This window comes from Palaemon carinicauda, chromosome 8 (genome assembly GCF_036898095.1).
Source record: "Palaemon carinicauda isolate YSFRI2023 chromosome 8, ASM3689809v2, whole genome shotgun sequence".
Taxonomy (NCBI): Eukaryota; Metazoa; Arthropoda; class Malacostraca; order Decapoda; family Palaemonidae; genus Palaemon; species Palaemon carinicauda.
Window position 1 is genome coordinate 64,278,497 of NC_090732.1, and position 17,914 is coordinate 64,296,410.

At 37.2% G+C, this 17,914-nt stretch overlaps 1 protein-coding gene across 2 annotated transcripts in view; it reads right to left on the reverse strand.

Moving 5' to 3' along the window:
* Nucleotides 1-2,403: 2,403 nt before the first annotated feature.
* The window catches only part of LOC137644900 (uncharacterized), a 609,857-nt gene continuing 594,346 nt past the window's right edge, over nucleotides 2,404-17,914 (reverse strand). For both annotated transcript variants that reach the window (XM_068377778.1, XM_068377779.1), the window contains exon 7: nucleotides 2,404-2,949. In XM_068377778.1, the coding sequence (XP_068233879.1) occupies nucleotides 2,722-2,949 (228 nt within the window). In that variant the 3' untranslated portion in view covers nucleotides 2,404-2,721. The remainder of the gene's footprint in view (nucleotides 2,950-17,914) is intronic.

Below are 17,914 nucleotides of genomic sequence, written 5' to 3' on the forward strand. Positions count from 1 at the left end.
TTCATATTTGTTTATTTCATTGTAAAGTGTTATCATAAGCTACAAAATGAGGTATCATAATCATGTATAGCATACAAGATGGTTAAGTTACAGAGTGTTTCCTAAACGAGGCTTCAGCTTTTTCGTCGTTTTTTCAAATCGCGTATTCGCTAAAAAGGGTTAATTTTGGCACTTTTTGGAAAAATCTCAAGTGTCATCCACCCTTACTGAATGCCGAACATCATATTCTAACAAAATATGGTGGATGCCGGCTTGTAACAGAAAATTATTTTGAAAAAGCAATTTTCAGGTTTCACCCGTCTACTATTAACACAGCTTTTAGATGTAGCTGGGTGTGCTTCCCCAGAAAGTATGCAATTAGGGTTTTCTATGCATACTCCGTGACTACTTTTTCCACAATTGGCACTAACAGCTGGCTTATTGTTGAGTTTTTCCTTACATTTCTGGCTTAAATTGCCATACATTTGGCAATGATAACAGCGCAATGGTGAAGGGATATATGATTTTACCCTCAAAGATAGCCAACCAGCTTTTATAACATTCGGTAATCTGCATTGATCAAATGTTATAATTAAAGTAGCAAGAAGAATACGTTGTTCTCCAACTCTCTTACTCAATCTGACTACTTTAACTACTTGATTTTTCAGTTCATACTCAATTTCTCTTTCCTCTATGTCCAGTAATTCTGAAGCATATATCACACATCTACTCTGGTTGAAAGTAGGGTGCGAAACGCATTTTACACAATGACCATTCAATGTTGTAAGTGTTTTTAACCTTTCACCTTGTAATGGGGATTGTGTCTCTATCAAGAGACTTCCATTTCCCTGGGGTAGAATTTTTGGCTGCCCTACGCATAAAGTAACTATTTCCCTATTAGCTTTAAAAACATTTACACGCTCATTTCTTCCGTTTTCATATTCTAAGATAAAAAAAATTTCATAATTCACTAATTCATAGTGACCAGGTAATACTTCTAATTTTCTATATCTTTCTGTACTGTCATCATTTTTAACTCTCTCTTTTCTCTAGTGTTTTATTATTCACATGACGTGAATAAGGTTCTAATGTAACAATATTAGAACCCGGGAGCTGTCTGTACCGAGGTCAATGTTTGTATTTTTCAGGTCGTCAACAGAGGGGTGGCTTTTTTTGGTATGAGCAAGCCGGGTTATCCACCTTTTATTGGAGGATGTCAGTCCTCCTATCCCATGTGGCCCAACACGAGAAGACTCTTCAGCGGGGACCAATCCTCTATTAGAGAGGCGCTGCCTCTCTTTAGGTGGGCGTACACTGGTCAGTGGTGGTAGTTAGCCCTCCCACCGTCGACTCCAATGCCTGGCGTCACCCATTACCCACAAATATGGGTGACTTAAAACCGGATCACTGGAGCCCGACTCTTAACAGACTTGCTCTGCACTCAATGGGGTCTGCCAGAGGGTGATGGCATCTAAATTGGCACAGGTTGAGATGGAATGCCATCCATCCCATACTGTGCCAAATCCAAAGCAGCAGCCAAAGTATAATCGAATATGCCAAAGTCGTCAACAATATCGAGCCCAAAAGGAAGAGATGGGAGAAAAAAAAGAAATAACCAAAGGTAAAAGAGAAAGTGCTGACTGATTTAGTTGGATCGACAGCTGGGCACCGAGGTCCATTGGGAAAGTAGTTCCCACTGTTCATTAGAGCCCAGCTGCTAATCCCTAAGCCCCCCATCCTCATCAAGGCTTCAGTATCTGGGGGGGGGGGGGGGAGAGAGAGAGAGAGAGAGAGATTCAGATTCAAACTGGAGAAGCAATTTCCCCAAGTTCGAGTGCCCTCTTGCCCATCACAATGCTTCAACATGAGAACGATATTTCCTGTTGAGGCACGATGACTTTGATAAGGCATTCTCTCGTTAAGAGGGAGGAGAAGTTTGGAGTAATATTCAGAGGAAGAAAAAGATGAAAGAGAGAAATTTAGATTCGAACTGGGGGAGCAATTCCCCAAAGTTCGAGATCCTTCTTGTCCATCACAATGCTTCAACAGGAAAATGACATTTCCTGTTGAAGCACGATGACTTCAACAAGGTATTCTCTCGATAAGCGGGATAAAACAAACTGCCAACACCTATCCAAAAGGAAAATAGAAACATTAAAACAGCCTTTTATTGTCGTCAGGAGTACATCTAGGTGGCCTATAGGGCGGGTAGGTCTTCCCTACCCCCTTCCGCAGTAACTACCGCCACCTTGTTAAAATTTGTACAGGCCCCTTCCAGCTACATTGAAAACATACTCCTATCAAATAACAATGGTTTGTATTTGTTTGAGAACAAGTTTAGATTCTAGATAAAATATAAAATTAAAATGCCTTTTCTTGACTTTCAATAATAAGGATATGCGGAGGATAAATTCCAATACCATGTTTTTCTTTCCTAATAATGTATTATTACCACCAAAAAATTAAAAATACAGCCTGAAAACGTGAAAAAACTGTAATACATAAATTCCACATGATACTCTCAGATAACAACCAGTTGGTAAACCAGAATAAAGTATATCATAATCCTTGGAGTAATGTCACTGAAAATTTTCTTTGAAGTGGTGAAAGCTCATAAATTATCAGTAAAGTAACAAAGACATATTGCAAAATAATTTTCTAATAAAGAACCATCTCATAAAATACTAGTAACTCAGGAATGCGTAATAGTGATGTTTAAAAAAATAAGCAACAAATATCATGTCAATACATTAAAGGTGGCACTGTAGGTACATTTGTAATATAGTCTAGAATAGTAGCATGCTTCTCATTGTTTAGTTCTGTTTCTTGATCTGCAGTTTCTTCAAGTATCTCTTGAAACTGTTTACCTGGGTGTTCTTTTTCTTTACGTGCCTTTTCTACATGTTTCACTACTTGCTTAAATGAACCATCTGGTCCCTTTAGGAGTACCCAGTCACATAGCAACATCATCTGCAAAAAATATGCATTAAAAAAAAAGAATGTTCAAACTGATTACAATGAAGTTGATGCCTGTCTTCACAAGTAATCAATATAACCCCTATACCTCATTTTTACTATTCATCTTCGAAAATGGTACTACATATACCTAATACACTATTTTCCAGATTTCATATTTGAGGTTTCAATAATCCACATTTGTGGATCAGTGAAATATTTTAATTAATAATTTCAAGTTGTTTCTACAAAAATACAAATCCTAGTCCTTTAATAGGAGTGTGATTCCCGCTTAGCTGGAATTTGGCTATCAGAAATTATAGGAGCTGTCAGTGGGAATTGGGGAAGCCCAGCCCCCAATTGATTGATTTGAAGTTCTCTGGCAACCTGACATCGAATGTCATTGACGCCGATATTGTTTATTATAAATAAAGATCCAAAGAATATTTAATAAAGACCAGAAAAGTAAATATGTTATAAAAGTTAAATAGCACTAAGAAGACCTGCTTCTGATATAAATTCAAAAATGCCCCTAGAAATAAATATGTTATAAAAGTTAAATAGCATTAAGAAGACTTACTTCTGACATAAATTTAAAAATGCCACTAGCATTGTACAATACATCATGTCCAAGGATCTTAGCAAGGATGAACCTGCCATTTTCACCCCGAATCTCTAACAGATATCTACTTTTTTCTGTGCTATAAGTGGGGCATTCAGTCAACAAATGCCTCACTGTTAAGGGTATCAAACAGTCGTCGCAATATGGTTGGTGTTGGCCAGACAGTAGAAACCCGTGTGTCATCTGAGTGTGACCAATGCGGAGACGACAAAGAGTAGTCTCCCAATTTCGGGGCATCCCATTATACCTCCAAAGGGATATACAAATCGATATTTCTCTCATTTTATTTTCACTTGAACTAACCCAATGCTGTTGCCAATTGTTATAAATAGAATTCTTAATAGCTGGAAAAAATCATTACAAAGAATAGAAGACATTCTTGGTAGCAACTCGGCTGCAGCACTCTTTGCCAGTGAATCTGCCTTTTCATTTCCAGACACACCTACGTGGGCCAGAATCCAGAAAAATCGAACTTTTATACTTTTTACGCCAATAATTAAAAGCCACACTAAATGTTTAAAACTAAAACCTTCTAAAGCTTGAAGGACATTACTTGAATCACTATAAATGGTAAAATTACCCTCCTCTTTTAACGCTATTTTCTCAATAGCAGTTAGTATGCCATACAGTTTGGCAGTAAACATGGAAGCTGTTAGAGGAAGTGAACCTCTACAATTAAAATCATTACTATGTACTCCAAATCCAACGCCAGCATAAGATTTGGAGCCATCAGTATATATAAAAGTCGATCCCCTATGTTCTGCAACATGTTACATAAACAGAGACCTGGACTCTTAAGTCAGTCATATTCTTCTTAACTCCAATAAAAAATTTACAAAAAGTTACCTCTGGTAATGTCCATGGAGGAGTTGATGATACCTTAAATGGAAGCACCTTACTTCTCATTATAACTGTTTCACCCGAAAGCCATAAGGTTGAGGAGATTTAGGGTGCAACTCAAAGTATGATGTGTGTCTTACAAGGCTTGCAGTCTGAAAGGCTAAAGAGTTAGGGAGTCTTTGCAACCTAAAACAATACCGAACAATAGAAGACTTTCGGTAAAGGTCTACAGGTAATTCTCCAGCATCAACAAGGAGACTTGTGATAGGCAAAGTTCTAAACGCTCCTGTGGACAATCAATACGACCATGATGTATTGAGTTGAACATCTAAACGGCTTGGGGTGGCTGAGGAGTATATTTCGCATCCATAACTAATTTTGTATAATTTTAAAATAGTATTGCAGTCTGCCCCCATGATGTATGGGACAATACTTTTAAAAGATTCAGAGCGTCATGACATTTAGCTTTGAACGCTTTTAAGTGAGACACTCATGTAAGCCTCCAATCAAATATCAAACCTAAAAATTTAGCTTCACTTACATATGGGATACGTTGACCTTTAATGTATATCCGGTCTTGATGTACTCCCCGGATACTACAAAAATGGACATTAATAGTTTTACTTGTCGAGAACTTAAATCCATTCATATCGGCCCACCAAGTAATTTTGTCAATTGTGAGATGTAGTTTTCTCTCAACCACTGCCCTTCTAGTTCCAGCAAATGATATGGAAAGATTCTCCACAAATAATGTTGAGAAAACATCCCGGGGAATGACTGAGGATATCCCTTTAATTGCTAGTGCAAAGAGGGTTACACTCAGCACACTACCCTGAGGAACTCCTTCTTCCTGACATTTAGTCTCTGATAGAGGTTTCCCCTCTCTCACTTGAAAAATTGTGTGAAAGAAATGACTGAATAAAGAGTGGTAGCTCTCCTCTTATTCCTCATTCATGAATTGTTTCAAGTATACCGTATCTCCATGTGGCATCAAATGCCTTTCCAAGGCCAAAAAAGACTGTCACATGGTGCTGTTTGGAAGCAAAGGCTTCACAAATAGAGAACTGAAGTCATATCAATACATCAGTCGTTGAGTGCATTTTTCTGAATCCACATTGAATCGGTGATAAAATGCCCTTCTTTTTAAGTTACCAAATCAGTCTTGCTTTGACCATCTTCATGATTTTACATAAACAAGATGTCAATGCAATAGGTCGGTAGTTTGCTGCTAAAAACTTGTCCTTACCGGCTAAATATTGACTAGTTTCCAAACACTTGGATAACTATGATCCTGCCATATTCTATTAACCCTTTTACCCCCAAAGGACGTACTGATACGTTTCACAAAAGCCATCCCTTTACCCCCATGGACGTACCGGTACGTCCTCGCAAAAAAATGCTATAAAAAAATTTTATTTCATATTTTTGATAATTTTTTGAGAAAATTCAGGCATTTTCCAAGAGAATGAGACCAACCTGACCTCTCTATGACAAGAATTAAGGCTGTTAGAGCAATTTAAAAAATACATACTGCAAAATTTGCTGGGAAAAAAATAACCCCTTGGGGGTTAAGGGTTGGAAATTTCCAAATAGCCTGGGGGTAAAAGGGTTAATAATGCTTAAAATAAATAACTTTGTATTAAAATGTACATGTTTAATCATTGCATATGGAATTCCATCGGGTCCAGGGGCTGTATCCTTACAATTAGTAAGAGGGGAATCAAATTCTCTTTCAGTAAAAGGAGAATTATATGACTCTTCCCTTCCAGTTACAAAATTTAAAATTTTCTTTTCTTAGTTGCTCCTATACTGGTGACCAGGAGCTTTCACACTTGCATAATACATTTGAAAAATGGTCAGCCAGGGGATTGCTGACATCATTTGCTAAAGTCATATACTAACCGTTCACCTTCAACACTGGTGGTGTGTTCAGGGTAAATTTGGCTGCAATCTTTTTTATTTTCCTCCACACAGCAGACGGTGTTCTACTCAACAATATGAAGAAACCACATGACTTCGAAAAGCCATTCTCTCGTTAAGAGGGGGTCAATGCATGACAAGGTACCTGTCTGAACATGGAAGTGTGTGGGCTCTCCTGTATTAAGGAGTCCAACATCCTTGATTTCCACAATTGATGATATAATATTGCCCGACAAAAGATGTCTACAATTAAAATTTCCATGTAAAATAAAAGGTTTAGGGAGCTGTTGAATCACATCTACTAAATAATCATTCGATATGTTATCATTTGGAAGCAAGTACAGAGAGCAAATTGTATATTTTCGCCTTATATCAATCTTTACAACCACTGCCTGCCGGGGTGTACGAATAGATAAGTGCATTTGGGGAACATCTCGACGAACGTACAAGGAGTGTTAGCATCAAGCATACATTCTTGTACACATACAATTATGAGGGAATGTTCATGAATTAGGAGCTTAAGTTCTTGATATTTGGCTCTTAAACACTGACAATTCCATAGGAAAATGGAGGAGAAAACTATGGATTATTTCTGGAAGACATCTTGGATGAGGTCTTCCCATTTGCTGTTTTTAATCTAACATTATTAACTGTAGGTTTCTTCAGAGATTGTCTTGATATGTTGGATTTTATGTTTGTCTTTTTCTTTGTGTCCTTTTGATATATTTGTTAAGGTGGATGGTGGAACTTAACTTGGAATTCTGATTTATTTAATTTATCTGCTGGTTCATTAGAAACATCAACACACAAAGCATCAAAATTACTTGATGTCATAACATTAATGTTTCTAATGGAGGGGGGGGGGGGGCGGTGAGAGAAGGAAGTCTCTCTCTTTTACGATTAATCGATGGTAAAAATGTAGGTTTTTTGCACCTTTCCCACTAAAGGTGCATCGAGTAAGCTAGTTTTAAGTGGAACCTCTATCAAATCAGGTAAGGACATGGCCTGAGAGAGATTTGTACTAGTTTTTGTAATGGGGGACAAAGCCTGTACAAGGATGGGCAATGCCCTATTGTTGAAACACCGTGGTAAAGCCTCAGGAGGTAATATGCTTATCTTATCATTCAGCATTTTATCAGATGGTATATTTCTTTTTCTAAAGCTACTGGCAGGACTATGTGGGTTTAATTTTAATGCTTAAGGATAGCTATTTGATTTATTTATTAGTCTCTTGTCATGTCCCACTCTTATATGTTCTAAATTGAATCTGTTGAGGGCAGCTTCTTCAAACTCATACAGCTCGCAGCTCTTGTCTGTGAATTTATTATTCGGGCTGCAATTTAAACACCTCTCCAAGTGCACATTCTCCATTGTAAGATTTGGAGCAAATCCCACACATTTTCTCATTTTTGCAAACTTTAGATGGGTGTCCAAATTCAAAACAATTAAAACACAGCATTGGCTTATGCTTTAATGGTTGTACTTTAATCGTTTCATTTTCAATAATAATAAGGAAAGGTACATCAGCATCCTAGAAAGTAAGGATAATCATTGATGAGCCTGTGGTTTGACATTCAACTTAATATCATCATTAGTTGTTTTTAGGTTGGACAGTATTATAAATTGTGTGCTTGATTTGGCATGGATAAGAAAAAAAGATTTTCCAAACCAAGATATATCGCAGTGCAATAGTTCCTACTTTTTTTCTAAATTAATTTGTATATTTTGGAATAATTTCCTGTAACCCCCTTTGCTTCAGCTACAAGCCACATAGGTGGTTTTAGATTTCTCTGGGAATGCATAACTAAATCAGTGTCTTTTTCCAATCAGTCGACAGGCCTATATACATTCAAAACCTTTGGTACCTTATTGCAGAGAGCAGCCATGACATTCAAGTTATTAACTTTAGTATTATTCATGTTACTTATTGCTTTAAATGCTTCATCATGCCTACTGTAATATATACATGAGTCCCATTTTACATCTGCAGGTTTCATTCTTATTTCTTTTATACACCAATAGCACTCAAATGCTTTATTCAGATTATCTTAGTTTGTGACAATTGGAATTTGGGTAATATAAAGGATTCAAAGTTTCCTCGTGTTACCCAAATCACTCAATTTTGGAATATCAGTAGAATGTCCTTTCCAGTTCCGAGGTCATCAATAGAATTTTCTTTGATAGACTAGCCAGAGGTCGTCAACAGTGCCGGGGGAGAGTCAACATATCCAGGGGATGGGGGGTCCGTGTTTTGAAGAATCTATAAGTGTTGAGATTAGAATAAAAATGAGTTTGATTTACCTGCTCGAAAATACTAAGGCATCATATGTCGGAAAGGAAATTTGCACTCCCCACTATTGGCACAATGAGAGTATACTTCCCTGATGGTCCACTCCATACCCTACACGAAGGACAGCATCAAAACAGATATAGAGGCACAGGTGTAAGCTGAAACCGTCTGTTAGGAATGAGACCAAGAAACTATGTAATCATCCTCCCCATATCTGTAATGATAGGCTTCCAGCCAAAAGTTGAGAGTCCTACCCCAAGCATTGGATCCCCCTGGATTCCGAAGACCTAACACTTGAGAATAGTTCTGCTAAAAAGATCCAAACCATCTTTGAGATGGCTGATATCATCCAATACACTCACATAAAGCTTTGAATGCAAATACCTACCAAACGTGACACCTCCTCCCACTCATCGAAGCCATGCCAAAAAAAAAAAAAAAATAATTATATATGTACATAATGTATACACATATATAATAAGGGAAATTTTTTTTCATAAAGGTGGGACAGCAACACGAAAGAAAATTTATAAAATTAGTAGAAGGTTCAAGTGATATTGAGAGGAAGAAAAAGAGAGAGAAAATTAGCATTTGAACTGGGAGGAGCAATTTCCCCAAGTTCCAGAGCCCTCTTGCCCATCACAATGCTTCAACATTTCCTGTTGAAGCATGATGACTTCAAAAAGGCATTCTCTCGTTAAGGAGGTCAATAAAAGGAAAATTATATGACTCTTCCCTTCCCGTTGCGGAATTGAAAATTCTCTTTTTTTGAATGCTCTTATACAGTAGACATGATACATTTGAGAAATTATCAGCCAGGGCATTGCTAACATCATATGCTTCAGTTACACACTGACCATTCACTTTCAAAACTGGTGGTTGGTTTGGGGTAAATTTGGCTGCAATCGTTTTTATTTTCCTCCATACAGAAGATGGTGAGGTACTATAGTTAACTTAGGAAACAAAAGATACCCAAGATTGGCGCCTAGCTTCATGGCATGACGGAACTGTGCTCTACATTTTTTGTATATTATCAAATTTTCCTCTGGACGGTGTCTACGCAATCTAGCGAAAGATTTTCTGGTGGCTCTGTGAAAGACAGTGAATTCTGAAGACCACCATGGGACTGGTCGTCGTTTGAATAATCCTGTGGCTTTGGGAATAGAATTGACTCCTGTTGTATGGAGAGTTCCATTCATTAGATCTATGGCATCATCAATACTTCAACTGTTCTGTACTCCCCTCGATTTCACTTATGTCCATATTTCATCGTGGTAATCTTTGTAAAGGTGGACCATTGTTGGTGTTTATAATGATTGGTGAATGATAACTAGTATGCAAATCATCAAATGTCCTCCAATCGAAATCAAGAAGGCAGTTAAAGCTTGCAATTGAAAGGTCAATGCAGGACAAGGTAGCTGTCTATACTGTACATGGAAGTGTGTGGGCTCTCCTGTATTAAAGAGTCAGACATCTTCATTTTCAACAATTGATGATATAATATTGCCCCCAGTGTTTGCTAAAAAAATAACCCCACAAAAGATGTCTACCATTAAAATTTCCAAGTAAAAGAAAAGGTTGAGGGAGCTGTTGAATCACCTCTATTAACTTATCATATGATATGAATCACCTCTATTAACTTATCATATGATATGTTATCATTTGAAGGCAAGTACAGAGAGCAGATTGTATATTTTCTCCCTATATCAATCTGTACAACCACTGTCAGCAGAGGTGTACGAACAGATAAAGATATATGGGGAACATCTTGACGAACGTACATGAGACTTCCGCCATGGCTCCCTACTCAGTGATCATATGGAGTTCTATAGCTAATATATTCATGAGGACAAGGGTTATTAACATCATGCTTGCTCTCCTGTAGACATACAATTACGGAGGAATGCTCGTAAATCAAGAGGTAAAGTTCTTCATATTTGGCCCTTAAACCCTGACAATTACAATAGAGGAAAAAACTATGGTTTATTTTTTGGAAGAACTTTCAGATAAAGTCTACCTATTAGCAATTTTTTATCTAACACTATTTCCCGGTGGTTTTATTAGAGAGGAACTTGATAAATTGGGTTTTGTGTTTATTTTCTTTTTGCCCTTTTGATCCAATTGTTGAGGAGGATGGTGAACCTCAACTTGAATTTCTCTCTTTTCCGATTAATAGGTGGTGAGCTACCAGGTTTTAGCCCCTTCCCTACCACAGGTGCACCTGGTAACTTGGTTTCAAGTGGAACTTCCATCAAATCAGGCTAGGACATGGCCTTGGAGAGTTTAGTACTATTGTTGATAATGAGAGGTGAATGTTGTATAGAAATGGGCAATGCCGCAGTTTTAATACACCATGGCAAAGCCTTGGAAGGCAATATGCTTACCTTGTCATGCAAAACCTTACTATCATTAGATGATGTATTTGTTTGGCAGCACTGAGTGGGTTTGGTGTCTCCTGTGGTATATTTTCTCTTGATTGTAAGGCCTTTATATAGCTGGTTGGGGTATTCAGTAGTCTTTTGGCATCTCCTACACTTATGTGTTCTACACTGGATTTATTGAAGGCTGCTTCTTCAAACTTATAAATCCTGCCGTTTCTGTCAGTGGATTTATGGTTTGAGTTGCAGTTCAAACAGCTGGCCTCAAGTGTACAGTCTCCATGATAAAGTCTGGAACGGATGCTACACAATTTTTCATTTTTATAAACTTCAGAAGGGTGTCCAAATTTCAAACATTTAAAAATGGACATATGACCAGTATTTCCTCTTCTGTAAATTCATACAGTTCTTTATTGAAGACTACTCCACTTCCATAACTTGAGGTTAGACAGTATTACTGTTTGCGTGCATGATTTGGCATGAATTAGGAAGCTATTTTTTTCCAAAGCCAGCTATGTCACCTGGTGCAATGGTTCCTACCTTATCTGAATTAGTTTGCTAATCTTAAAATAATGCCCATTACTCACTTTAGGCTTGGCAACAAGCCACATTGCTGGTTTTGGCTTTCTCTGAGGAGGCATTGTTATATTAACATCTTTTTCAAACCAGTCAGCAGGTCTATATATATCCAAATTGTTTGGTATCTTATCACATAGGGCACCATTGACATTTAAGTCATTAATTTTAATATTACTGATGTTACATATTGCATTAAATGGTTCTTCATGATTAAAATAAGATATCCATGAATGCCATTTTTCATCTTCCCGTTTCATTCTTTTTTCTTTTCTCAGTCCATAACATTTAAATGCTTTATATAACATACAATATAATCAGTATCTATTGGAATTTGGGTAAAATGAAGGATTCAAAGATCCCCTTTGTTACCCAACTTACTTGGTTTTTAAACAGTAGTATGTGTCCTTTTTTGTTCCTAGGTCGCCAACAGAATTTTCCTTAATCAAATCAGCAGAAGTCGTCAGCAGTGCCAGAGGAGAGTCAGCGCATTCAGGGGATGGGGGTTCGTTGCTTAACGAATTCATAAGACGAGGTTGAGAGACAGAAAGTGATTAGTTTGATTTACCTGCTTGAGAATGTTAGGCCATCACACGACAGAAAGGAAATTTGCTCTCTCCACTATAGGCAAAATGAGAGTATACTTCCCAGATAGTCCAATCCATACACTACCCGATGGATAGCAACAAAACAGATATAGAGGCACAGGTGTAAGCTGAACCTGCCTGTTAAGACCGAGACCAAGGAACAATAGAATCATCCTCCCCTTATCTGTAATGATTGGCTTCCGGCCAAAAGCCGAGAGTCCTACCCAAAATATTGGATCCCCCCGGATTCCAAAGACCCAACACTTGAGAATAGTTCTGCCAAAAAGGTCCAAACCATCTTCAGGATGGCTGAGATCATACAATACTCTCACATATAGCTTTGAGTGTAAATACCTCACAACCATGACACCTCCCACCATTCATCGAAGCAGACAGCAATAACGGATGTAGAAACATCCACACCATGGAATATAATTGATGTAGCAACATCGAAGGCCCCCCCCCACAAAAATAAATATACATATATATATGTACATATATATATATATATATATATATATATATATATATATATATATATATATATATATATTGAGGGAAATTTTTCTCATAGAGTTAGGAGAGCAACACGAAGGAGTCTATATAATTAGTAGAAGGTCGAAGTAATATTAAGAGAAAAAAAAAGATGATTGATTGATTAAAAGTTTTCAGGCATCCTGACATCTAAGGTCATTGACGCCGATATCATTTATTTTATATAAAAATTAAAAGAATATTCAATAAAAACCATAAAAGTTGAATGTCACTATAGAAGTTAAATAGTTTTCAGAAGACCTGCTTCTGAAATAAATCTAAAAATGCTGCTCGCATAGTATGACACATCGTGTCCAAGAATCTTGGCAAGGATGAACCTGCCACCTTGACCTCGAGCCTTAAATAGATAGATATCTATTACTCAAGTTATTATAATTGGGGCATTGGGTCAACAAATGTCTCACTGTTAAAGGTACTAAACAGTCGTCGCAATACGGTTGGTGTTGGCCCTTCAGAAGAAACTCGTGTGTCAACCGAGTGTGACCAATACGGATTGATTGATTGATTGATTGGAAGTTCTCTGGCATCTTGACATCGAAGGTCATTGACGCCAATATTGTTTATTATAAATAAAGATTAAAAGAATACTCAATTAAAACCAGAAAAGTAAATATGTTATAAAAGTTAAATAGCATTAAGAAGACCTGCTTCTGATATAAATTTAAAAATGCCACGAAATTAATAGGATATAAAAGTTAAATTGCATTAAGAAGACCTACTTCTGATATAAACTTAAAATTGCCACTGACATTGTATGACACATCATGTCCAAGAATCTTGGCAGAGATCAACCTGCCATCTTCACCCCGAGCCTCAAACAGATATACATTTCTTTCAGAGCTATAAGTGAGGCATTCAGTAAACAAATGCCTCACTGTCAAGAAGGGTATCAAACAATCGTCGCAATATGATTGGTGTTGACCAGCCAGTAGAAACTCGTGTGTCATCGGGGTTTGACCAATGCGGAGACGACAAAGAGTAGTCTCCCAATTTTGGGGTCTACCATTATACCTGCAAGGGGATATAACAATCGCAATTTCTCTCATCTTATTCTTGCTTAAACTATCCAAATGCTGTTGCCAATTGTTAAAAATAGAATTCTTAATTGCTGGTAAAAAAATCACTACAAAGAATGGGAGACCTTCTTGGTAGCAACTCGGCTGCAGCACTCTTTGCCAGTGAATCTGCCTCTTCATTTCCAAACACACCTACGTGTGCCGGAACCCAGCAGAATCGAACTTTTATACCCTTAATTAAAAGCCACACTAAAATCTTTAAAACTGAAGGGTTACTAATATTAAAACCTTCTAAAGCTTGAAAGATGCTTCTTTAATCACTATAAATGGTAAAAATGCCCTCCTCTTTTAACGTTATTTTCTCAATAGCGGTAAGTATGCCATATAATTAGGAAGTGCCCCTCTACAGTTAAAAGAATACTATATACTTAAAATCCAACGCCAGCATCAGAGTTGAAGCCATTGGTATATATAAAACATGATCCCCTATGTTCTTCAACATGTTCCATAGAAAGAGACCTAACACCAATAAAATATTTACAGATTGATTGATTGATTGATTGAAAGTTTTCTGGCATCTTGACATCTAAGGTCATTGATGCCGATAGCATTTATTATATATGAAAAATAAGAGAATTCATTTAAAACCATAAAAGTTAAAATGTCGTCATAATAGTTAAAAAGTTTTCAGAAGACTTGCTTCTGAATTAATCTCAAAATGCCGCTCGCAAAATAGGACTCGTCATGTCCTAGAATCTTAGCAAGGATGAACCTGCCATCCTCACCTCGAGCCTCAAACAGATATCTATTTCTTAATTTATTATATTTAGGGCATTTGTTCAACAAATGCCTCACTGTTAAAGGTACTAAACAGTCCTCACAATACGGTTGGTGTTGACCCTTCAGCAGAAACTCATGTGTCAACCAAGTGTGACCAATAACGAGACGACAAAGAGTGGTCTCCCATTTTCGGGGTCTCATGTTATACCTCCAAGATGATATGACATTTGTTACTTCCCTCATTTTATTGCCATTTAGATTATCCCAGTGCTGTTGCCATTTATTACAAACCAATTTCTTGATGTAAGGTAAGAAATCATTACAGGGAATGGGATACCTCCTTGGTAGCAATTCGGATGCCGCATTCTCATTCCCAGACACACCTACATGTGCTGGATTGATTGATTGATTGCTTTGATGTTTTCAGGCATCCTGACATCTAATGTCATTGTCGCTGATATTTAGTTTATATATATATATATATATATATATATATATATATATATATATATATATATATATATATATATATATATATATATATATATATATAAAACGAATATTCAATTAAAACCATAAAAGTTGAATGTCATTATAAAAGTTAAATAGTTTTCAAAAGACCTGCTTCTGAAATGAATCTAAAAATGCCATTTGCATAGTAGGATACATCATGTCGTGAATTTTTCTCCGACTTATTGAAATTAATGATTCTAGGCCCTATGGAATGGGCCGATGACAAGACCTTGAAGAGGTTTGCTTTCCAAAACTATTCAGGATTCAATAAAATATGATCACAGTTTTAAGTTTATTACAAAAAATAATCCTTTGATAAAGAAAAAAGGGATTTTGACGAAGGAAAAATCTATTTCTGGGGAGAGACCTGTGGCGCCTGGTGAAAAGGGGTCCTTCTAATATACCTTTTCTGATAAAACCTTCCAATTATACCAGAGAAAGATAAAAGCATGGAATGCAGAGGTTACTACCCTCGCGCGAGCACCTTGTGGGTGTCGTGTATAAAGCAAAGGCGCGTGAAAACCACTATTCACAGGCTGTCTTCCATTTAGCTAATTCCTTCGTCAAAGGGATGGGCCGATACAGAGGCACCAGCTATGCTACCAGAGCCACGCCACCCACGCCCCGACGCGAGCGCCATCTGAACAACATCCTTCTGTATTGGACATGATGGCTTGGAAAGGAAAGGGTGGGATCGTGCAAAATAATAGGGAAGGGTTTCACCGGGCGCCACAGGTCTCTCCCCAAAAATAGATTTTTCCTTCGTCAAAATCCCTTTTCTGGGTCGACCTGTGGGGGCCGGTGAAAATGTACCAGAGAATGCCTTCCAAGCCCAATAATAACTAGTAATTTAATGAGGGGAGAGAAAAAACACCATGTAAGGAAAACCATATATTATATTAAGGTAAGTAAGCATAAATCATAAACTAGCCACAGGACATAGTGAGCGTAAGGCTAAACAAACATGATAACAAGGGAGCCTCCGAGTATCAGAGCACAACAAGCAACAAAACTGACATGGCTAAGAATACCCCAACACTAAAATTACGGTCAACACATTAATATTTACAATCATATCAACCTAATATGTAATAAACTAGGGCTAACGAACCACCAAGGAAGTGGCGTCGTGGTGCGAGAGGCGGGTAGGAGGGAGAAAAAAAGAGATGGATGAAAGGAAGAACAAGCAATCACTGGGGAGAGATACGGCTCCCAGCTGCAACCGTTGGGTATTTAAGGGCCTGTAAGTTCTTTAGATAGTGGCGTTTGAAGACCATAGGAGATTTCCAACCCGTGTACTTTTCAAGGTCATCAAAATCCATATTTTGGAAATAATTGATGGAGGTAGCTACTGACCGGATATCATGAGCATGGGGAAATGATCCCGGATTAGCTTGTTTAATGAAGTATAGCAGTGATTCTTAAACTGGGGGGCGCGCCCCGCCAGGAGCTTCCAAAAGGGGCGCAAGCAGGGCTGCTTGATGGTGGCATTTTTTTTTTTTTTGTAATATTATTTGCAAAATAGTCAAAAACATTATCACTGCTTCCATATGTTTTTTTTTTTTTAATTATCCTCTCGAAGCATGCCAAAAATTCAATTAATAAATGCCAAAAGTTATCAAAGTGACCCTTAGATGAGAGCGGTCAGAGAAATGTTTCCTCGTACCACCTTATTGCTCATCTCACCTGCTCATATAATAACAAAGGGTTGCAGTCGTCTGGCTCAGTCTGTCAAACGAAGTAATGAGGGCTTTCAAGTCCTGTATAATATATTTCAACTATTATCAAGTACTGGTAATTACTACAGGTAATGATGTTCCAGAAAATTTACAAGAGTAGTTCCTAGAACTGAAGTTTAATTCTTTGGCAAAAGATGGTTTTACCTCTCTTGGTATGAAAAAGTTTTGGATAAAATATCTTTCAGTTTACCAGAAAATCAGTCAGCGAATCCAACAAGTGATTGTCCCCTTTTCGTCTACTTACCTTTGTGAAGCAGGGTTCTCAGCATTAGTTGGAATCAAAAGGAAGAAAAGAAATAAGCTTGATGTGGCAAGTGATCTCCGATGTGCATTGAGCCAAACACCACCAAATATTCCCGGACTAGTTGCTCATAAGAGCCAGTATCATCCATCCCACTGATGAGTAGCACGAAGTCAAAAAGGCCACTGGCTATAGTTCACTTTTTCTATAATTTTACAAGTAGTTAAAACAGAAACAATGAAAATAGAAATGTAGTAATTATGATGTCTTTTGTTTTACAATACTACATAAATATGAATAAATTAATCACTAAGGAAGATGTGTAGTATTTTTTTATGTGGTCATGATCCATGAATGATTGTATTAAGAGTAAAAAATTTCTATTTTTGCAGTAATCGGTATTTTTCTAGTATTTCCTATACATGTAATGACTGTAATCTGTATAATGCTAAAACAGTTTGAAATAAGATTATAATAAAATTTTGTTTCATCTTAATATATTTATTTTACCCATTTTCTATGAACAAAGTTTATTTCATTGAAATATAGTAAAGTGCATTCCCATAGAAAATCAACAGCAATGAAATAAAAATCTATCATTCATCCATATACTCACATAATCAACGAAGTATATTAGCATAAAAAACGCAACATATTGTTTGTAAAAACAAAGCATACATACATACGGTACTTTCTAGTTTGGCAAAAATTTCAAGGGTGAGGAGGGAGGGGGGCATGGGATCTATGCTTAATGCAGAAGGGGGGCGCAAGGCAAAAAAGTTTAAGAACCACTGAAGTATAGGATCTGTTGCCTAATACCTTGAATGGAAATAGTACCTCCTTGTTCTCTGATAAACAAGGGGCCAGACGATCGGGTGGCAGTTCTGGCTAAAAAGGCCCTGAGAGTAGTGACTGGACATAGA